The 23,078-nt window shown below is 45.4% G+C and overlaps 1 protein-coding gene across 6 annotated transcripts in view; it reads right to left on the bottom strand.

Annotated features, from left to right (window-relative positions):
- The window catches only part of Fam53a (family with sequence similarity 53 member A), a 34,209-nt gene extending 15,714 nt beyond the window's left edge, over window positions 1–18,495 (bottom strand). Inside the window, exons 1-4 of one of the 6 annotated variants that reach the window (XM_042285773.2) lie at window positions 18,358–18,495; window positions 17,871–17,996; window positions 3,879–4,007; window positions 720–954 (exon numbers count right to left, since the gene is read on the bottom strand). In XM_042285773.2, the coding sequence (XP_042141707.1) occupies window positions 720–797 (78 nt within the window). In that variant the 5' untranslated portion in view covers window positions 798–954; window positions 3,879–4,007; window positions 17,871–17,996; window positions 18,358–18,495. Of the gene's footprint in view, window positions 1–510; window positions 955–3,878; window positions 4,008–17,866; window positions 17,997–18,143; window positions 18,278–18,357 lie in introns of those variants that run through there. The other 5 variants (XM_042285772.2, XM_076545738.1, XM_006972891.4 and 2 more) reach the window with 5 other exon arrangements.
- Between the last annotated feature and the right edge of the window lie 4,583 nt (window positions 18,496–23,078).

Genomic DNA, 23,078 nt, shown 5'->3' with positions numbered 1-23,078 from the left:
AAAGAAAAGAGTTATTTGCATACTTTCTTTGCTTTGTGTTTCTGGAATCCCTAGCTGTATTCAGAGTTTATCTGTGTTAGCTTCAAGTTTCGTGGCACTAAAAACCAAAGACAAAACATTAAAGTGCATCTGGGGTCATGTGATAAGTAATAAGTTACAAACATAAAATATTAAAAATAAATATCCACCAGATGTGATGGTACATGCCTGTAATCCCAGCACTCAGGAGACAGAGGCAGGTGGATCTCTGTGAGTTCAAGGCCAGCCTGGTCTACAGAGTGAGTTCCAGGTCCATGAGTAGTACACAGTGAAACCCTGTCTCAGGGAAAAAAAAAAAAAAAAAAAAAAAAAAAAAACCTAACAAATTAATTATGAATTAATAAATAAATAAATGGCTTCATGGTTTTAAAAAAAAAGGCCCAACCACCAAGCTAAAGCAGGTGAATGAATCTGTGTTGATAAATCTGAAACATCACTGGAAAGGGGCAGCAGGACCACGGGATCACTTACCCTGGCAGATCTGGTAAGCAGGCCACAGAATTCTGTGTAGGTCAGCTTTGCATTAGGAGTTGATTTGGTTTGTGGAGATGATTATGACAGACACTGGCTTCTGTCCAATGCCCCCACTCAGCTCTGCCTCCACCCTACAGTGTGCTGTCTCCATGTCTATGTCTCCGCACAGCGGGCTGTGCCCACCTCTGACCCCCAAGCTGACTCACCGGGCCAGCCTCCCGGGCCCTTCGGGTAAGGTCATCCAAACTCTGGTTCTGCAGCTTCTCTGTGATAAGAGTGACCATGGTCGGGGCTCTTCCTTGGTCCACATCTATGGGCACTGGATTTCCAGAACACTGGATATCAGCAGTCTCAAGCCATCAGATCTGAGCTAAAACACAGGGTTATAGCTCTGACTTAATGATGCTGATCCATTTCCATGAATTCTTCAAGGCTGTGTCTCTGCAAAGAGAAATTGCCATATGACTATATGTAGAATGCTTCAGTCCATATTTCTGTTACATACAACATCCTGTATACACAAAATGTTCCTAACATCCCTCTGACAAATACCTTCCTGATTCCAAGACAACCAAGCACGTTGCTTCCTAGAACCTCCAATACCATCTTCTAACCTATGGTAACCTTCTGGTAACATCTAGTGGTTCTCAATGGGGGTGGCAGGGGGGAGTGTTGAACAACCATTTCACAGGGTTGCCTAAGACCATCAGAAAGCACAGATATTTATATTACAATTTATAACAGTAACAAAATTACAGCTATGAAATAGCAATGAAAATAACTTTATGGTTGGGGGTCATCGCAACAAGAGAAACTGTATTAAAGAGTCACAGCATTAGGAAGGTTGAGAACTACTGGTCTTAGATGAAGGCCAGAGGGTGAGGTCCTTATTAGGACCAGCCTCCAGGGCTGGAGTGATGGCTCAGAGGTTAAGAGCACAGGCTGCTCTTCCAGAGGTCCTAAGTTTAATTCTCAGCAACCACATGGTGGCTCCCAACCATCTACAATGAGATCGGGCGCCCTCTTCTGCCCTGCAGGCATACATGCAGGCAGAACATTGTATACATTATAAATAAACTGTACAAAAAAAAAGGACTCCCCAAAATACATTTTAAAAAGTATGATCATAATATAAAAATATAGAGTTCTTTAAAAAAAAAAAAAAAAAAAAAACAGCCTCCAAGGCCTCTCCCGAAGCAGCAAGAAAGCCCATGGCAGGCTCTGTCCCCAAAGGGCAATGAATGCACAAAAAGAGACAACAGCAGCCACATCCACTGAGAACACCAGCAGTAAGCTATGGGGCCCATACCACAGAAGCCTGCCAGCACTTACAGTTGACCACACCGCCCCCACAACTCCAGTCCCTGAAGCTGGGGTTCTCTTTACAAAAGATGAACAGGTAGGGTGCCAGAGGCAAGCACAGAGCTCTAGACCAGGCCCAACCTGCGGCAAGGGACCAGGACAACTCTGGTAATGATGAAAAAGGGGAGTCGTGGGCTCTTAGCTTTCCATCCCATAATAAGCAACTAAGACCACGCAAGAGGCCTGCACCCTTTGCAGCTGTCACCCCACTGCCCACATACAGCTCTGATTCTCAGAGTCTCACACCTGAATATGAGCAGGTGTGTCAGTCAAGGGCTACCAGCTCAGAAAGCAAAAGTAGCCAAAACAGAGGGTGGAGAAACATGGCAAACTGGATAATCAACAAGTAGGGCTGGGTGCAGTTCAGCGGCAAACACTTTCTTAGAGTGCAAAAAGACCTGGATTCTATCACTGTTGTACGATATTATTTTAAGATGTGTTATATTTGTTGATGCTGTAAAACATTTGTTTTAATGATGCAAAGATGTGTTGCATTCTTTTTTTTTTTTTGGGTTTTCAAGACAGGGTTTCTCTGAGTAGTTTTTGGTGCCTGTTCTGGATTTTGCTCTGTAGACCAGACTTCCGAGTGCTGGGATTAAAGGCATGCACCACTACCACCCAGCTTGTATTGCGTTCTTTTATGTTGCATTTGTTTACCTCTGTGAAGCTGTGTTACTCTGCCTGTCTAAAATACTTGATTGGTCTAATAAAGAGCTGAATGGTCAATAGCAAGGCAGGAGAAAGGATAGGTGGGGCTGGCAGGCAGAGAGAATAAATAGGAGGAAAAATCTGGGAGGAAGATGGAGGGACAAGAAAAGGGAGGGAGGGAGGGAGGGAAGAAGGAAGGAAGGAAGGAAGAAAAAAGAAAGCCCATCCACATAACTTGGTACACTCAGCCCCAGCAGAGTGACAACCATCTCCAACTTACACCAGAGAGGAACAACAGCCAGAGCAGGGCCAGCCTGTCTCGTTTTCTTTCAAATGGAAGAGACTAAATTAGAATCAGTCCCATCATAGGAGCAGCACTGGTTCCCCATAAGCCTGGCAAGCCAGCAGGGACACAGAGCGATGGGCAGCCTAGCCTCAATGCTCATCTAAACCGAAAGCCCCTAAATCCCCAACCTCTGAGCCACACCCAAACAAGACAAAGGCTTTGCAGGGTCTTCCATCAAGGAGAGTGATGATGACAAATGGTCATTCCTGGCCCATGTGCCACCACAAGGGCTCTCACACACCTTGCTGTGACTTTTTATTTAATTTTTCAAGATTTAGCCTCCATGCCAGAAGAGGGCACCAGATCTCACTATAGATGGTTGTGAGCCACCATGTGGTTGCTGGGAATAGAACTCAGGACCTCTGGAAGAGCATCCAGTGCTCTTAACCTCTGAGCTATCTTTCCAGCCCATTGTTATTACTTTTTTCGTTTTTTGTTTTTTTTTTTTTCTTTTTTTTTCCAAGACAGGGTTTCTCTGTGTAGCTTTGCGCCTTTCCTGGAGCTCACTTGGTAGCCCAGGCTGGCCTCGAACTCACAAAGATCCGCCTGCCTCTGCCTCCCGAGTGCTGGGATTAAAGGCGTGCGCCACCACGCCTGGCCCATTGTTATTACTTTTTAAGATTTATTTATTATTTATTTTTATTTTATGTGTGTAGATGTTTTGCCTGCATGTATGTCTGTGCACCACATGCATGCAGTGTCCACTGAGGCCCGAAGAGAGTGTCAGATGCCCAGAACTGGAGTTACAGACAGTTGTTAGATGCCATGTGGGTGCTGGGAATTAAACCCAGATCCCCTGGAAGAGCAGCCAGTGCTCTTAACTGCTGAGCCATCTCTCCAGCTCTCATACACCTTGGTAACCTCAACACAAAGCACACACATCAACCTAGAAAGGCCACAGAAGTACAATGCAACTTTAAAAAAGAAATTAACAAAATCACTAGGATTTTATATCTTAAAATAAGCCACATAGTCATAAGAGAAACAGCTGGTTCTAAAGCTGGAGCACCTGGAGTTTAAAAGGCAATGTATGACTCCAAGGAAGATGAAGGGCTCCTAATGGAACAGGCACAGGACCACTGGAACAATCCAATCCACATGAGGTAGGAGTCCCAAATCCACATGAATGAGTCAATATCTGAGAAAAAAAACAGTGAACAAAAGTGAAGTCCTTCCTTAGAGCAGTGACAATGACCAACAGGGACAAAACAACAGAAAATTTAAAATCCACCACTTTACAATATCCTGGCAAGGATCATCTCTGAATGTCAACCACAGCCAAAGGTAAATAGATTATTTGAGTCTCCAAGTTTCTTCCCACAAGACAATTACAAAGGAAAATAATGAAAACTAGCCTGAACCACAGGATCAAAGTGACCACAGCCACGGACAGGGCATACAGACACCACAAGACTCTCGAAGGGACACTGAGGAAGTCACAGTCCACTGTGGGACTCCTCACAAAAACACAGAACATTAATCTTTTTTCCGAGATAGCGTTTCTCTGCATACCCCTGGCTGTCCTGAAACTTGTTCTGTAGACTAGGCTGGCCTCGAACTCACAGAGATCTGCCTGCCTCTGCCTCCACAGGGCCTGGATTAAAGGCATGCGCCATCACCACCCAACCAGAACCTCAATTTAATCAGAAGGAAATGTGAGGGGAATCCGGTGAGGCTATCAACAAACTAACTGACAGATGCTTTAGAAGTGTAAGTTGGGTAGAAAGATGCCTCAGTGGTTAAGACACTGGCTGCTCTTCCAGAGGACCTGGACTCAATTCCTAGAACTTAAATGGTAGCCCACAACCATGTGTAACTCCAGTCCCAGGGGATATGATGCTCTTTTGGTCTCTACAAGCAATGTATGCACATGGTGCACAGACATGCAGGCAAAACACCCTAAAATTTTTTAGATTTTTTTTTATGTATAGTGTTCTGCCTGCATGTATGCTTGCATGCCAGAAAAGGGCACCAGATCTCATTATAGATGGTTGTGAGCCACCAGGTGGTTGCTAAAAATTGAACTCAGGACCTCTGGAAGAACAGCCAGTGCTCCCAACTTCTGAGCCATCTCTCCAGCACCCCACCCCACCCCATCCCGAACAAATTGTTTAAAAATAATTGTTGGTCATGAAAGAGCAGAGCAAGGCCCCACCCAGGCCAAAGAAGATCAAATGCAATAATGATCCTCAAAGGGACAACATCCAAAGTCTGACTAGTTGCTGTTAGATAACAACACATTACTGGCTTTATTTTCCAAATTTTATCGATATTCTGTGTGAGGTGAGGTGTGGATATTGGGAGGGTCTGCGTGCTGCTAAATAGGGGAGTGGTTAAATAAGTTTGAACTGTCACCCTGTCATAACCACAGATGTTTAAAACATGGAACAAAAAGCCTGTTGGAAACTGCTGAAGGAGGCACTTATACAGCACCATTCACAAGGATAGGCAATGCAAAGGCAGCTCACGGATGAGGGTGTGGCTCAGCGGTAACACCTGTCCCAGGGTAATCGAGGCTGAGCCCCATCCCCAGCACTGCAAAACAAATACAGCAGTTCACAGGTGGGGAGCAGACTAGCCAGGTGCTAAAAAGCCTGTCCTGCAAAGACCCAGTTTCCAGGTAAAGTTACTCCACAGATCTTGGGGTTAGAGCTTGAATATAGCTTTGGGGGATGCAATTCAACCCATAATGCCAAGTGAATCTCTCCTTACAGGAACCTGGATGCACAAAATGAGACATAGCTCAAAAGGCCTACTTAGAGGGACAATCAGAGAAACCTCTCTGAAGGGTGACTCCGGTGCTAACCAAGACTAACAGCTGAGCAAGAGCAGAGGGGGTCAATGGAAGACATAGGGAAGACAGCCTCATCAGAGAAACCTGGCTCAAATGACAGAACTGACCAGCCCTGCCCAGGAGAGGGACAGGTACTCTGATGGGAGCTGAGAAAGGATTGCAAGCTCAGGCACTCGGGGAAATATAGGCAGTCCCACATCCAGCCCTCCTGAATGTCAACTCCCCACATGGAGTGAACACGCCACAAAGGACAGGCTATAGTCAGCTCACTACATCTCAAGTCACCAAAACTGTTTTGCAAGTAAGCCAGTAGCTTGGATGAACCTCTACCCAGCTCTGTTCCTCCCTACTCAGCCACACTTTCCAGGCCTGGCAACTGCGGACTCCTAAGGCAGACCCATGTGGCAGCCTTGGACCTGGGCTCAGCAGGTGATGACAGTGCTCTAGGCTCCTCAGTCACCCTTGCAGAGCTCCAGGACACAGAGAAAAGTCCTCACCCTAGCCCAAGGTCTTCCTCTCCATCCCACACTGCTGCCATGCCAGCATGTGGCACACCCTGAACAGGCACTACACAAAGGCAGTACAGGAGTGCCCACCAACTCAGCATCACCAGCCCGGGGAAGGATCCTCAAAAAAGGCATCAAAGGCTGGGCAGTGGTGGTGCACGCCTTTAATCCCAGCGCTGGGGAGGCAGAGTCAGGTGGATCTCTGTGAGTTCGAGGCCAGCCTGGTCTACAGGGCGAGATCCAGGACAGGAACAAAACTATACAGGAACCAAAACTACCCTGTCTCGAAAAGCCAAAAAAAAAGTCACACATAGATATCATACTGCTTCTTGAAAAGCCTGGAACAAAGCCTTGTTTGAGTGCCACAAAGTTGGTACAAGTTTTTTTAAAAAGCCTTTTCAAAACAAAATGAGGAAAGTACAAGACCTCCCTGACATAACTAATCAACATCTTGATAGTATTAAAATCCATAACTAGTTGATTTGGACAGTAGGATGTTTAGTTTAAAAGTGCACAGGCGTAAAAGTGAATTCATGCAATCCATCACACTGACAGGCTAAAAAAGAAAAAATCCTACTTTGGGATCAAAAGATGCCAAAAAGCCGGGCGGTGGTGGCACACACCTTTAATCCCAGCACTCGGGAGGCAGAGCCAGGCCAATCTCTGTGAGTTCGAGGCCAGCCTGAGCTACTAAGTGAGTTCCAGGAAAAGGCGCAAAGCTCACAGAGAAACCCTGTCTCAAAAAACCAAAAAAAAAAAAAAAAGATGCCAAAAAGCATTTGATAAAATGCAACAAACAATCTATTTGTCTAGCATGCAGGAGGATCTGGGTTCCACCCTGCAGAACCAGGAGGAAAAAAAGGGAAAGGTTGTTACTAATTATATGTTCCCCTCCATATCTCGGACCTTTCAGTGTTATTATCATGAGGACTCTTCTCTAATGAATGAAAGAGCTTCTTCTACAGCTCAGCCTCTACCTTTCCAGTACAGGAGGAAACACCTCCTCTCTTGGACCTCATACATAAGACCACGGCCTTTCTTTCCCTCCTAACAGGTGAGGACTGAATCTCCTTCTACAGCTTCCCTTCCTTCCCATCCTAGGAGAACACGACCTTCCCCTCCCTTCCACCACAAGAGGACACAGCCTTCCCTTCTACCCCCCCCTTCTACCACATAAGGACATGGCCCCTCCTACATGAGGACATAGCCCTCCCTCCTTTCCACATGAGGACAGAGCCTTTTCCTTCCGTCCTAATGTGAGGAAATGTCTTCCCTTTGTTGCACCAGATAGAGATACTACCTTTCTCCCTCCATCACACCATATTAAGGCCTTCTCTTTTCCTTCTATCACATGAGAATACAGCCTCCTTTCTCCACTGCACTATGTGAAAACAGGGCCTCCTCTCTCATCCACATGCCAGGAGTAAGGCACACCCTCCACAGGGGTGAAAAGTCCTGCATTCAGGGCCCTTCCAGACATGACTGAATCTCTTCACCTGGCTGCTCTCTTGCATCCTTGTGGGGTGTAAGTACAGTGTGTCCCAACTACTATGAACAACTCTAGCAGATTAATCAAGTTTGAAGAGCAAGGTGTGAGAACCTCAGTTTATAGCTTGTCAATCAGAAGCTCCAAACATAGACTTACAACAGTCTGAGGTAGGGGCAGTGTTGTATTTTTAAACAATGGGAAAGACACACAGCACACAACAGGGCCCACTAGGAGGTTTACTGAGAGGAGGAGCAGAGAAGGGGGCAGGGACGGAGGGAGAGAAAAAGAAAGGAGACAGGAGGTGGGCAAGGCCCACCTTTTATAAGGGGGTGCTCTTAGTGGCTGCAGCTGAGGTTATACCCTGTCAGGACCCTAAGGGCAGGCCAGGACAGATGCTAAGAGGCAGTCCTGGGGAAAGATCCCTCAACCTGTAGGGGCTAGTGTGGCCTCCATGTAGACAGTGGCAAAAATTAACTGAATTAGGGGGTAACCAACTGGTCTCTACTAAAGGACTTGTTTGCTGGTGGAGAGGTCACACACAACTTTCATGTCAATTACTACAGTATGAGTATAGAAAAATTTTGTTTGTTTTTTTTAAAAGATTTATTTATTATGTATACAGTGTTCTGTCTGTCTGTATGCCAGAAGAGGACACTATATCTCATTACAGATGATTGTGAGCCACTATGGGGTTGCTGGGAATAGAACTCAGGACCTCTGGAAGAACAATCACTGCTCTTAACCTCTGAGCCATCTCTCCAGACCCCGAGTATAGAAAAATTTTTTAAAAATTTTTTTAAAAACACTAGTGTCAGGCTGGAGAGATGGCTCAGAGGTTAAGAGTAACCACTGACTGCTCTTCTAGAGGTCCTGAGTTCAATTCCCAGCAACCACATGGTAGCTCATAACCATCTGTAATGAGATCTAGTGCCCTCTTCTGGCCTGCAGTCATACATGCAGACAGAACACTGTATACATCATAAATAAACAAATCTTTTAAAAAAAAAAAAAAAAAAAAAAAAAAAAAAAAAACTAGTGTCAAATATTTTTAGAACAGCAAAATAGGCTCTGAGAAAAAAATTCCTCAACTTGATAAATATCTACAAAAAAAACAACAGCTGGCCAGGCAGTGGTGGTGCACATCTTTAATCCCAGGACTTGGGAGGCAAAGACAGGCAGATCTCTGTGAGTTTGAGGCCAGCCTGGTCTAGAGAGAGTTCCAGGACAGCCAGGGCTACACACAGAGAAATCCTGTCTTGAAGGGAAAAAAAACAAAACAAAACAAACAAACAAACAACAACAACAAAAAAAAAACAGCTGCCAGGGCTCAAGTGATGGCTCAGTGGTTAAGAACACACATTGCTCTTGCAGAGGACCTCGGTTCAGTTCCCTGTACCCACATCAGACAGCTCATAACTTGTAATTTCAGTTCCAGGGGATCCAACATCCTCTTCTGGCCTCTGAGAGCACCTGTATGCACATGGTGCACATATAGACAAGTAGGCAAACACACACACACACAAATAAATTCATTAATGTTTAAAAATAATTTTTAAAACCAGACATGGTAGTGCATGCCTTTAAAACCAGCACTTGGGAGGCTGTGACAGGTGGATCTCTGAGTTCTAGGCCATCCTGGACTACAGAGTGAGTTCTAGGCTAGCCAGGAATACAGTGAGACCCTGATACAAATGAGACTGCCTAACAAAAAACCAATCAACCAACAACAACAAAACTAAAGCTAACATTTCTAAATGACAGCATAAGAAATTCAAAGCACTAACTAAAGCAAAAATGTCCCCTCACCATCGTTTTTTTAATATCACACTACAAGTCCTAGCTAATTCTTATAAGAAATAAAGGGAAATAAAGACAGGCAGTGGTGGTGTACACCTTTAATCCCAACACACAGAAGGCAGATATGGTGATATTTTATTTGTATTCAAATGTTATTTGTATGTTAATAAATAAAGTTGCCCCAGGGTCAGAGCTATTAGCAAGCCATAGGAAAGCAGGGCAGTGGTGGCGTACACTTGTAATCCCAGCACTTGGTAGGCAGAGCTAGGTAAGTCTCTGTGTGTTCAGGGATATAGCCAGTATTGGATACTCTTGCCTTTAATCTCAATACCAATCATAGAAAACATGGAGGTCTATACAGACAGGCCATGAGGCGGTCATGTGGTTGGGTTTACAACCAATGAGAAGGCAGAACAGAAACACTATAAAAAGACAGACACACAGAAAGTGGTTCTGGTTCAGAGAGGTAAGACCACCGCAGGAGGAAGGGTAAGGTTTTAGCTCTTAGCTCTGACCTCTTGGCTTTCTTCTTTGCATTGGTTCTGTGTTTCTTATTTAATAAGACGGTTGGTTACAACTACAGGCAGAGGCACGTGAATCTCTGTGAGTTCTAAGCCAGCCAGGTCTACAGAGTGAGTTCCAGGACAGCCAGGGCTATAAAGAGAGAAAGCCTGTCTTGAAAAGCCCCCACACACGAGAGAGAGAGAGAGAGAGAGAGAGAGAGAGAGAGAGAGAGAGAGAGAGAGAGAGAGAGAGAAGGAGGAGGAGGAGGAGGAGGAGGAGGAGGAGGAGGAGGAGGAGGAGGAGGAGAAAGAAAGGGGAAAAAAGGAAAATTTAAAAAGGCTGACAGCTTGGGAAATAAAATACACAATCATTATGTAGAAAATCTGAAAGAATTAACAAAATAACTCTGGAAAGATAAGCCATTATAGTTAAGACTGAGACTGTAGGAATTAACACAGAAAAAGCAATCTCAGCTGAGCATGGTGGTCCACATCTTTAATCCCAGCAGAGGCAAGCAGATCACTGAGTTCAAGGCTAGTCTGGTCTACAAAACAAGTTCCAGGACCACCAGGGCTACACAGTGAGACCCAATATCAAGAAGAAAAAAAAAATCCTTTTACAATATACTAGCAATGAACAAGTGGAAACAAATTAAAAACCCAATGTTATTTATGTAAGCATCCACAAAATTACTGACATATAAATTTAACAAGCTATGTTCTACAACTATGAATAAAACTATGAAACTCTAATGAAACAAATCAGAGAAGCACTAAACAAATGAAGTAGCTCATGTCCATGTAAAATGCTAACTTGTCCTAATTTGATCTACACAGGCGATGCAATCCTAGTTTTACTAGTCCATACGAATATCATAGGGTCAGGATGGGGACTGGAGAGATGGCTCAGCAGGTAAGAGCATTGGCTGTTCTGCTGGAGGACCCAGGTTCCATTTCCAGCACTTATATGGCAGCTCACCATCATCTAGTCCCAGGAGATCTGACACCCTCCTCTTGCTTCCTTGGGCACTGCATACATTTTGTTCACAGACACACATATAGGCAAAACATTCAAACAGATAAAAGAGTATTTATTTAAAAAGAGAATACCATAATAGGTCAGGTGGCTTGTAAAAAAATCTTTTTTGGGGGGGGAGGAGAGGGAGGTTGAGACAGGGTTTCTGTGTAGCTTTGGAGCCTGTTCTGAAACTTGCTCTGTAGACCATGCTGTCCTTGAACTCACAGATATCAACCTGCCTCTGCCTCCCGAGTGCTGGAATTAAAGGCATGTGCCTGGTGTAAACAAAATCTTATTTCTTATATTCTAAAGACTAGGAAATTTCTTACATTCTAAGACTAGACATGTCAATAACAGATGTGGTGCCTGGCCAGGGCCTCCTTTCTAGTGCACAGAGGTCCATTTTTTCCTGTTTCTTCAAATGGTAGAAATTTGCTAGAATTTGTTTTCTAAGGAGATAATCTCAATTTAGAAGGCAGCCCCCTCGAGACCTAAGCGTCTCCAAAAGCCTCACCTTCAAATCCTATCACACTATGGACTGGGTTGCAACATACAAACTAAGGGCATAAACATCTGTTTATAACCCTAATCAAAACACCCAGCCAGTGGTAGGGCTGGAGATCATCAGTTAAGAATACTTGTTGCTGCTGGGCGGTGGTGGCGCACGCCTTTAATCCCAGCACTCGGGAGGCAGAGGCAGAAGGATCTCTGTAAGTTCGAGGCCAGCTTGGTCTACACACTGAGTTCCAGAACAGTCCGAGCTACATGGTGAGACTTCATTTCAAAAAAGAAAAGTAGCTGGGCGGTGGTGGCGCACGCCTTTAATCCCAGCACTCGGGAGGCAGAGCCAGGCGGATCTCTGTGAGTTCGAGGCCAGCCTGGGCTACCAAGTGAGTTCCAGGAAAGGCGCAAAGCTACACAGAGAAACCCTGTCTTGAAAAAAAAAAAAAGAATACTTGTTGCTATTGCAGAGGACCTGGGTTTAATTCCCAGCACCCACATGGTAGTTCACAACTATCCATTACTCCATTACAGGGGATACAATGCCCTCTCTGACCTCCACGGGCACCAAGCACATACATATTACACATATATACATGCAGGCAAAACATTCACACATAAAATTAAAAAAATTAAAAATCAAGAGGACTGGACAGATGGCTCAGTGGTTAAGTGTGCTTGATACCATTCCAGAAGACCAAAGTTCCATTCCCTAGCACTCATCTGGACATTCACAATTGCTGGTAACTCCAGTTCCAGGAAATCTGATTCTCTTTTCTGGCCAATTTGGGCACTGGTACATACATGGCATATACTCACATAGACACATACATACATATAAATAAACCCCCAATGAAGCTGAGGCTGGATTTGAACTTCTGCAACTTCTGTTTCCACCTTCCAAAAATACTGGGATTACAAGCATACCACTATGCTCAAATCTGATTCTAAAGTTTATGCAGAGATGCAAAACACTTGGACAATATATACAGAAACAGAAGAATAAAATTAGTGAACTAATACTACCTGACTCGGGGATTTATTACAGAACTACTGCAATTAAGCTAGTGCACTATGAGCAAAAGAACAGACAGACAGAACAAAGCCTAGAAACAGAAGTTCATCAATACATCAAATGATCTTCGGCAAAGCAGCCTGAACAACAGAGATGGGACAACTGGATATCTACATGTTAAATAAATAAATAATCTAGAGCTAGCATGGTAGCACACACCTTTAATCCAAGCACTTAGGAGGCAGAGACAGGTGGATCTGAGGCCAGCCTAGTCTACAGAGCAAATTTCCTGACAGTTCTCTGCTACACAGAGAAACCCTGTCTGGGGTTGGGGGGTGGGGGAATAATCTAGACACAGACCTGATAACCTTCACAAAAAGTAACTCAAAGGATCATAGGCCTAATTGTGGAGTTTAACACTCTAAAACACAGTGCTGGAGCAATGGCTCAGAGGTTAAGAGTACTGGCTGCTCTTCCAAAGGACCTGGGTTTGATCCCCAACACCCACATGGCAGCAACTGTCTATCACTGCAATTTCAGGGGAGCCAATGCCTTCTTTGGCCTCCAAGGGCACTGCATTCATGTGATGCACAGACATAAATACAGGAAGCAAAACACCCATGCACACAAAATAATGTTGCTGGAGAGCTTCTCTCTAGGTTCCACCAAGCCCCACAGTCCCACAATCCATGTATAAAATAATCACTCAGACGCTTATATTACTTATAAACTGTATGGCCGTGGTAGGCTTTTTGTTAACTGTTCTTTTATCTTAAATTAACCCATTTTTATAAATCTATACCTTGCCACGGGGCTGGTGGCTTACCGGCGTCTTTACATGCTGCTTGTCCTGGCGGTGGCTGCAGTGTCTCTCCCTCTCTCTTCCTGTTTCCCCAATTCTCCTCTCTCCTTGTCCCGCCTATACTTCCTGTCTGGTCACTGGCCATCAGTGTTTTATTTATATAGAGCAATATCCACAGCAAAATAATTTTTAAAAATCATAAAGACTATAAAACTCCTAGACCAGTGGTTTTCAACTTTCCTAATGCTGCAATCCTTTAATACAGTTCCTCACGTTGTGATGACCCCAACCACAAAATTATTTTCATTGCTACTTCTTAACTATATTTTTGCTATTGTTATGAATCATAATGTAAATATCTGATATGCAGAATAACTGATGTAACCCCTGTGAAAGGGTCATTCGACCCCCAAAGCAGTCTCAACCCACAGGTTGAGAACCATGTCTTAGATGATAATATTCATGTCCTTAATTTTAGTATTGACTTTAAATGGGTACAATCAACCAGGCATGGTTGTACATGACTTTAATCCCAGCACTGGGGAATCAGAGGTAGACAGATTGCTGGGAGTTCAAGGCCAGTATGATCTACATAGTGAGTCCCAGGCCAGCCAGAGCTATATGATGAGACCCTATCTGAAAAGTAAATAGATAGATAGATAGACAGACAGACAGACATATAAATAAATAAATTGCCAAGATGTCCTTCATTATGTGACACTGGGGACTGAACAAATGGCTCAGCAGTTAAAAACATGTGTTAGGGTTAGGGTTTCTACTGCTATGACAAAACACCATGACCAAAAGCAACTTGGAGGGCTGGAGAGATGGCTCAGTGGTTAAGAGCACTGGCTGTTCTTACAGAGGTCCTGAGTTCAATTGCCAGCAACCACATGGTGGCTCCTAACCATCTGTAATGAGAACTGGCGTGCAGGCAGAACACTGTATACAAGATAAATAAATCTTTTTTTTAAAAAAGCAACTTGGAGAAGAAAGGGTTTATTTCAGCTTACAGTTCTACATCACAGTCTATCAACAAAGGAAGTTAGGGTTAGAACTGTAACAGAAGCCATGGAAGAATGAGGCTTACTGACTTGCTCTTCATGGCTTGCTAAGTCCGATTTCTTATAGCACCCAGGACCACCAGCCCAGGGGTGGCACTGCTCACGTTAATCATCAACCAAGAAAATGCCCAACAGGACTGTCCATAGGCCAATCTAGTGGGGGCATTTTCTCAAGTGAGGTTCTCTCTTTCCACGTGTCCTAGCCAGCATGCAGTGTGTATACCTTCTTGCAGAGACCCTAAGCTCAGTTCCTAGTACCCACATTGGGTGGTTCACAACTACCTCTCATTCCAGCTCCAGGTGATCCAACACCCTCTTCTGGACTCCTCCGGCACCTGTACTTACAACACTTGTACATAATCACACATGCAATACACATAATTAAAAATAAACCTTTAAAAAGTGAGGTATCGCCGGGCGGTGGTGGCTCACGCCTTTAATCCCAGCACTTGGGAGGCAGAGCCAGGCGGATCTCTGTGAGTTCGAGGCCAGCCTGGGCTACCAAGTGAGTTCCAGGAAAGGCGCAAAGCTACACAGAGAAACCCTGTCTCGAAAAACCAAAAAAAAAAAAAAAAAAAAAAAAAAAAAAAAAAAAGTGAGGTATCAGGTCAGTAAATACATGGAAGAAACTTAGACCTCATATTACTAAATGAAAGAAGTCAATATGAAAAGAATGCCCAATGTATAACATTCTAGAAAAGGCAAAACTATAGAGACAGTAAAAAGGATAAGTGGTGATCAGTGGCTGAGAGAGGCAGGGATGAACATGTGGAGCCAAGAGCCATTATTAGGGCATTGAAAATATCCTTCTTAGCATTACAATGGAAAATTGGTATCACTACATATACATTAGTCAAAACTCAAAAAGCTCAGCATCTGGGCTATACATATGACTCAGAACTTAAGAGTATTTGTTGCTGCTGCTGGGCAGTGGCGGCGGCGCACGCCTTTAATCCCAGCACTGGGGAGGCAGAGTCAGGCGGATCTCTGTGAGTTTGAGACCAGCTTCATCTACAGAGCGAGTTCCAGGACAGCCAGGGACTGTCCTGGTATGTAGAAAGACAGTCTATATAGAGAAATACTTGGGGGGGGGGGAATAACTACCCATTAGCAAGACCTCAAGGAGTTAAATAACACATGTGAAAGTATCCGAAACTCTATTACATGTTTAAATTACAGTCGCTCATGGAAATTAATTTTCCTTTGAGAAACATCATTGTATAATATATAGAAGGAGTTTGTTATTTTTTTTCATTATTACTAATTTTTAAAGGTGTAAGCCACCACACTGAACTTGATTATTTTTCTTTTTTTGTTGTTTTTGTTTTTTGTTTTTCAAGACAGGGTTTCTCTGTAGCTTTGAAGCTTGTCCTGGAACTCACTTTGTAGACCAAACTCAGAAATTTGACTGTCTCTGCCTCCTAGAGGCGTGCGCCACTACCTCCCAGCTCATACTAATTTTTCAAGTAAGTATACAAAATAATGGCTTTTATTAAGCCATAAAATTGTTTTTGAGCTGAATATACTGATAATGCCTGCAATTCTAGCATACAGGACATGGAGGCTGCAGGATCACAAGTTGGAAGCTAGCCTGAGTCACATAATGAGAGCTTGTCTCAAAAGTTAAAATAAAGTGTTCCTTTAATTAAAAAATTTTTTCAGTGTTTCCAAAGCACCAATGTAAAATAACTAAGGATTTTCTTGATTCTTGTCTCTACCAGTAAAATCATGTTCTCTCTCTGGCTGGAGCTCCTTGATATTCCTGGTCCCTGAGGGTGTGTGTGTGTGTGTGTGTGTGTGTGCGTGTTCACAAAATCTCTGTTCTGCAAGTTTAAAAAAAAAAAGTAAAAAAAAGATGCTGGGAAGTGGTGGTGCACACCTTTAATCCCAGCACTCTGGGGAAGGCAGAGGCAGGTGGATCTCTGAGTTCAATACAGCCAGGGCTACATAAAGAAACCCTGTATGGGGTTAGGGATTTAAATCAGGGTAGAGCACTTGCCTAGCATGTGCAAAGCCCTGGGTTCAGTCCTCAGCTCAAAAAAAAAAAACCTGTCTTGGGGTGGGGGTAGATTGCTTGGGCTTGAGGAATAGATAATTCAGTGGTTAAGAGCATTGGCTGTTCTTGCAGAGGACCTGTGTTGGATCCCCAGCAACAACATGGTGTCCCCACAACAACCTGTAACTCCAGTTTCTTGGGACCAACACCCTCTTCTTGCCTCCAGGGGCACCAAGCATGCATGTGGTGCAGACACACAATCACACAATCAGGCAAAACACTCACCCATACACAGAAAATAAATGTTTTAATTAAAAATAACAAAACAAAACATTGTTTGGCATTTTCTCTGTCTCAGAGTAGCAACTACAACTGTCTCTTCAATGGTTGTCAAATTCAACCTAAATGAAGAAAAACTAAAAGGCCATGTAAATTAATTAGTATGGCTCCAGTCCAAGCCACAGGCTCCTACACCAGAAAGAAAAGTTCCAGAACCAACATCTAAGTTCCAGGGACAGCTAGAAGAATCATTTATCAAACAATAGGAAGAGACCAGGCCTTCTCTACCCCATACACACAGAGGCAAGGAGGAAACTAGGTGCCAGATCCAGGAAAGCCTGAAAGAACTTCCACATCCAAGCCTGCACTGACCAAATCCGTGTAAAGAAAACCCAGTTACTAAACAATTTCAATTTCCAGTTTGGAGTAATATTCAGAATTTCAAAAGAAAACCATCCTCAGTCCTACCTTTCAAAGACCCACTTTCATCAGAAACACAAGGTTACCAAATACATATTTAAAGAAGCAACGTCAGTAAGCACCAGTCAAATTTCTTAATGTAAAAACTAAGCCGGGCCGGGCGTTCGTGGCGCACACCTTTAATCCCAGCACTCGGGAGGCAGAGCCAGGCGGATCTCTGTGAGTTCGAGGCCAGCCTGGGCTACCAAGTGAGCTGCAGGAAAGGCGCAAAACTACACAGAGAAACCCTGTCTCGAAAAACCAAAAAAAAAAAAAAAAAAAAACTAAGCCGGGGTGGTGGTGCATGCCATGCACTCGGGAGGTAGAAGCAGGTGAATCTCTGTGAGCAAGGCCAGCCTGGTCAACAGAGTGAGATCCAGGACAGCCAGGCTACACAGAGAAAACCTGTCTCAAAATGAATAAAACTAAAGTACATTCTTAAAGTCAAACTAATTCATCTTTAAAATTCTCAGAATTGAGACATTATAAACTAAGTAATGGCCTGGAGATGTAGGTATGCCAGGCTCAGGGATAAGGTCCCAACGCCAGAAAGAATATAGAAGCTTAGATTCATACTTAAAAGATATATCCAATAATGAAATACTCTGAGGTGCAATTTAAATTGTCGTGATATATTTCATATCCGTACTTAAGACTAATGGAAAATAAAATCCAACCTACAAAGTAAGGCAATAGCCAATCAGGAGCAGCAAAATACACTGTATACATCTCACATTCCATCCTCCACTCACAGGAAGTCTTAAAGGGACTTACACACCCTTCAGTCTACGCAGAAAACTGGCTTCGGAATACACTTCCAAGTCACCTTCCACAGGTCCTTGGGGAGTCTCTGCTCTTGGGATTCCCTTACGGGGCCATCGTATCTCGTCAAACTTCCTGCTTCCTGAGTACAGAATAACAATCACTGAGTCTCAGCAACAGTGGGCTCAGGGGCCCACAGGCTCAGCATGGCGACAAGAGGTCTCAAAGTCGACCCGAGAAGTGATTCAACAAGTGGCAGCGCGCCCCAGGCGCAGCGGGCAGGCCTTACCGCCCGGCGTGCAGGAGCGCGCACAACAGGAGTGCTTGGGGCCTGGCCTGCTTGGAGGGGTCCCGGGACGCGCGACGACTTTGGAGAGCTGGGGCCCAGGGGACTCTGGGGGAGCTGAGGCCCAGGGGTCTTTGAGGTGCTGGGTCCCCGGGGACCTTGGGGTGTCGGGGCCGCGGGACACGAGGACCGAGCCGGGCCCGGGGCGCGCGGGGACCTTAAGGTGCCGAGACGCCTGCCGGCCCGAGGGGCTGGTGTTCCGCGCGCTGCGGCGATGCACCGGGCTCTCGACGTGCGGCTGCGCGGCGCCGGCCGACGTGCGGAGACTCCGGACTGACAGCACAAGGACACGGCGTTCCGGCGGCCAGAGATCGTGGCGGTGCTCGGGCGAACGACGGCCCGGAGCACTCTCCGCGAGGCCGGCGAGCGCCGGGCTCCGTAAATGGGGCGGGGCGCCAGCCGCGCAGGCTGCGCTCCGCGCATGGGGACGACGCGCCTCAGCCACCGCGGAACAAAACCGCAGCCGACGCCCCGCCCCCTCCGGCCGCCCTCATTGGCCGCCGCGCCGCTACCGCCGCCGCGAGCCGTCAGCGGCCCGCTCGCGCAGAAGCGCGAGGAAGCCGCCGCAAGCCGTGGATTCTCAGCCTGCCTTGTTGTGGGCGTGGCCTCCTGACTTCCCGCCCTCCGTTTCTCTCCCTTTCCTCCCGCGAGCAGTGTGCGCCGCCGCTGACCCCGCCCCCGGCAGGAGCTCCGCCCCCTTGTGTGCGCCGGCGCGCACAGGGTATGACATTGACCTCCAGATCTTGGCGGGGTGGCAAAAGCGGGCAGCAGCGACCTGAATGGCTCCGGATTCCAAAGCTTGCCGTAGCTGCCTTTCTTCCTCTCTCTGCTTTTCTTTTTTTACTTTTTTTTTTTTTTTTTGGTTTTTCGAGACAGGGTTTCTCTGTGTAGCTTTGCGCCTTTCCTGGAACTCACTTGGTAGCCCAGGCTGGCCTCGAACTCACAGAGATCCGTCTGGCTCTGCCTCCCGAGTGCTGGGATTAAAGGCGTGCGCCACCACCGCCCGGCTACTTTTCTTTTTTGAAATGAAGTCTCACCACCAAGCTGGCCTCGAACTCACAGAGATCCCTCTGCCTCTGCCTTCCGAATGCTGGAATTAAAGGCGTGCGCCGCCACCACCCAACTCTCCCTGCCTTTTTCTGGTTGTTAATGTGTCTTTGGGGAAGTCCATTCCCTCTGGGTCTCACTTCTGGACCTATTATAGTGTGTGACTGGGAAGCAGGTGCACATTGGTGCTACATCCACATTGGTGCAAACAGAGAAGGCTGTTCTACTGGTGAGTGTGATTGAGGAACACTTCCCAGAGTGCTGGAGGCCAGGCACAGCAAAAAGAAAATACATGTTTACTTGGCTAGGACTTGACGACTCCCATCTGTAATGGCAGATGCCTGTATTCCATAGACACCCTTGTCCCCAAACAACAAAAAGTCAAAAAGGTTGCTACTTGAGATAGAAAATGGAGTAGTTATAAAAGTATTTGAAATAAGACCTAAAAATAAATACATTAGAGAGCCACTGGGTATTCCTGGGGCTGAGTACTAGGAACAGCAGATGTCAGGCCAGGCCTCCACAGGTGGACCCAGTAAGTCCAGTCCTGTACAGGTTCAGAGGCCCAGCCAACTGGGGCCAGGATCAACTAGAATGTCCTCACCTGCCACATAACTAGCTACAGGCCTTTAATGCCTTCCTCCAGGTTTCTTGAGGACAGGGGGCTTGTGACCTGGATCACAGCAGGCAGGCAGCTGGCACACACACACAGACATCTGGCAGGCACCTGTGCCTGAGAGGAACTCTGCCCAGAACAGTCCTCATCCCTCTCTGGGCAGATCTGGACCCATGGTGGCCTTCTCAAATCACCATGGTCACCTTGTGTTTCCCAAGCCCTGTGGCTGATTAAATTACATACACCACACAGCTCAGCTGTATTTGAATAATTACTAAAGGCTTTCAGGGATTGAAAGTCTGTGCCCTTTTAGGGTAATATTCATTGAGTTGGTGAATTCACATAAACCAAAAAGTATTTCAAACCTACAGGTCAGATTGAGGGGAATGGCTTGCAGGCCAGCAGTGGGGTCTCACCCAATGTGTGATGGTCCCACTTGGGCCACACTGGTGATGCTGAAGACAGGTGCCAGCAGGACGGTGTTTGTCAAGTCCCAAAGGTGACCAGCCAAAGGAAGGTACTAAAATCATCCTTGGTTCACAGGTAAGGAGGCTGCTGCTCCACCAAGGGGCTTTGTCCCCTCCCGTGACATCAAGTAGCAATGTCACCAGCCTGTCTCCTCAGTGCCTGCCTCCAGCTCCCTCTGAGAATGTTACACGCAGCAATCTGGAAGAAGCCGAGTCCTCTCTGGGCCATGCTACCTAGGTTGAAGCCCTGCTGAGGGGAAGGAAAGAGCTGGCCTAACCTCATACTTCCACTCACAGGGGTATACTACTAGAGCACTGGGACAAGACCAATGGACTACCAGACCATTCCAGTACATAGGTTCGCTGGCACAGCTTCAAGGAAAGATGGATGCCAGAGGAAGATACCTGGATTATAGCCCATCTTAGCTCACCACAAAATACCCTAGCTCACCTTGGTCTACCTTAGCTCACCCCAGGACACCTCAGCATTCCCAAAACATTAGACACCTTAACGTGTCCAAGCATATCACACACACCCTGACATCTGCCAGGACATCTCAAATCACCCCTACCACACTTAAGCACAGCACAGGGTCTAGATGCCACAGCGCTTAGGATAAGGAGGTTAGTTGGAAGAAAGGCCTCAGGCTGCTGGACATTGCTCTCATTGCCTCCTATCCTATCCAACGCTGGTCAGACCAGAGGGGGTGTTAGTGAGCTGAGAGGTACCCAAAATGCATGACATCTCCAAATGCATGGCCCCAAATGCATGAGCCAAACCAGCTCCAGTCACAGACATGTCTGGGCTAATATACAGAGACCCCATGCACTCCTGTCCAAAGATGCTAAATATTCATATACACGACAATAACTTTTATTATTTTTCTGTGTTTGCCACAAAAAGACATCTCTCAACAACAGAAACAATCACCAAATGTGATGGTGCTTGGACTCCCGCATTCTGGAGGCTGAGGAAAGCTGTAAGTTCAAGGCCAGCCTTAGCGATGGAATAAGACCCAATCTCAAAAAAATTAAAAACTACAAAGCTTCCAGAAACCTATTCTCCTGAAATTGTGAGGCCAGAATTGTGAGATGCAGGTGCCACAGGGCTTCATTCCCTCCAAAGGTCCTGGGGAGGGTCCTTCTGCCTCTTCCAGAGTCTTGTGTCCATGTCACACTCCAATCTCTGGCTCCTCTCCTCTGTGACTCTGTTCCTTCTCCTTGGTATTGATTTTTTATTTTTTGGGTATTTAAAATTTTTGTTTGTTTTGTTTTTCAAGACAGTATTCTCTGTAGTTTTAGTGCCTGTCCTCTAGACCAGGCTGGCCTCAAACTCACAGAGAGATCCATCCACCTGCCTCAGCCTCCCAAGTGCTGGGATTAAAGGCGTGCTCCACCACTGCCCAGCGGAAAGACCCACTTTTAATTAAGATCTTTGGAGATGGGAAGAGCTACCATTAATCTGGGCCACAACTTCTGCTGGTAGCCTACATAAAGAACATGGAAGAAGGAAGCTTGCTCTTTTGCCTACTTGTTCTCAATGGCAAGTCCATTCCTTCACTGGGATTCTGGTGTATACTGAAGACCAGCTGAGACATCCAGCCTTGTGGACTGAACAACTACTGGATTCTTGGACCTTTCACTGATAAACAGCCATTTTTGGACTAGCTAGACCACAGCCTGTAAGCCATTCTAATAAATACCCAGATAGGTAGATGAATGAATGGATGGATGGATAGATAGATAGATAAATAGACAGACAGACAGACAGACAGAGATTCATTCTATCAGTTCTGTTCCTCTAGAGAACCCTGACTAATACAACAATTATAAACAGTTATGAGCCACCATGTGGGTGCTGAGAATTGAACTCCAGTTCTCTGGTGGAGCAGCCAGTGTTCTTAACCGTTGAGGCCATCTCTCTTCTTTGTTTTTATTTTTCCATTTTTTCTGGAGCTGAGGACCGAACCCAGGGCCATGCACTTGCTAGGCAAGCGCTCCACCCCAACCCCCATCTCTCCTCTTTTAAATTGGTTCTGTCAGGTTATTTTGTCACAATGACCAGAGAAGTAACACACCAAATAAGGACTCAGTCACAAGATTCAGAGACTTTTGAATATCTTTTAGCATTTAACTAAAATTCTGGATATCAAGAAAATCCAGGAGAGTCAGTCGGGGATTATAAAGACAGATTCAAGGGATACACAGAGCCTTCAAGTCAGGACAGTTCACACATTTTCTTTTTTTTTTTTTTTTTACGTTTTATAAAACCTTTATTGACAAATAATTCATATCGTATACAATTTGCCTGTTTGCACAATTTGATAGACATTAGTCCAGCATCCTCATAGGCCTATGACACTATCACCACTTCCATTTAGATCATCGCTGTCTTCAATTTCATACACACATATAATGTATGGTGGTTACACTCCATCTTATTTTTTTAAATGAACATAGTATTTGCAATTGTAACCATTTTTAAGTTCACAATTCAGTGGCATGAATTACATTCAAGATATTAATTACACTTGCAGGGTGATGGTGGTGCATACCTTTAATCACAGCACTCGGGAGGCAGAGCCAGGCGAATCTCTCTGAGTTGGAGGCCAGCCTGGTCTACAGAGCTAGTCCAGGACAGGCTCCAAAGCTACAGAGAAACCCTGTCTTGGGGGAAAAAAACAGATATTAATTACATTCAAGATATTCATTAATTACACTCATGATATTAATTACATTTGTTGTATT

Source organism: Peromyscus maniculatus, chromosome 10 (assembly GCF_049852395.1).
Source record: "Peromyscus maniculatus bairdii isolate BWxNUB_F1_BW_parent chromosome 10, HU_Pman_BW_mat_3.1, whole genome shotgun sequence".
NCBI classification, from domain to species: Eukaryota; Metazoa; Chordata; class Mammalia; order Rodentia; family Cricetidae; genus Peromyscus; species Peromyscus maniculatus.
The sequence above is the reverse complement of the archived record's forward strand: the minus strand, read 5'-3'. Positions and strand labels throughout refer to the sequence as shown.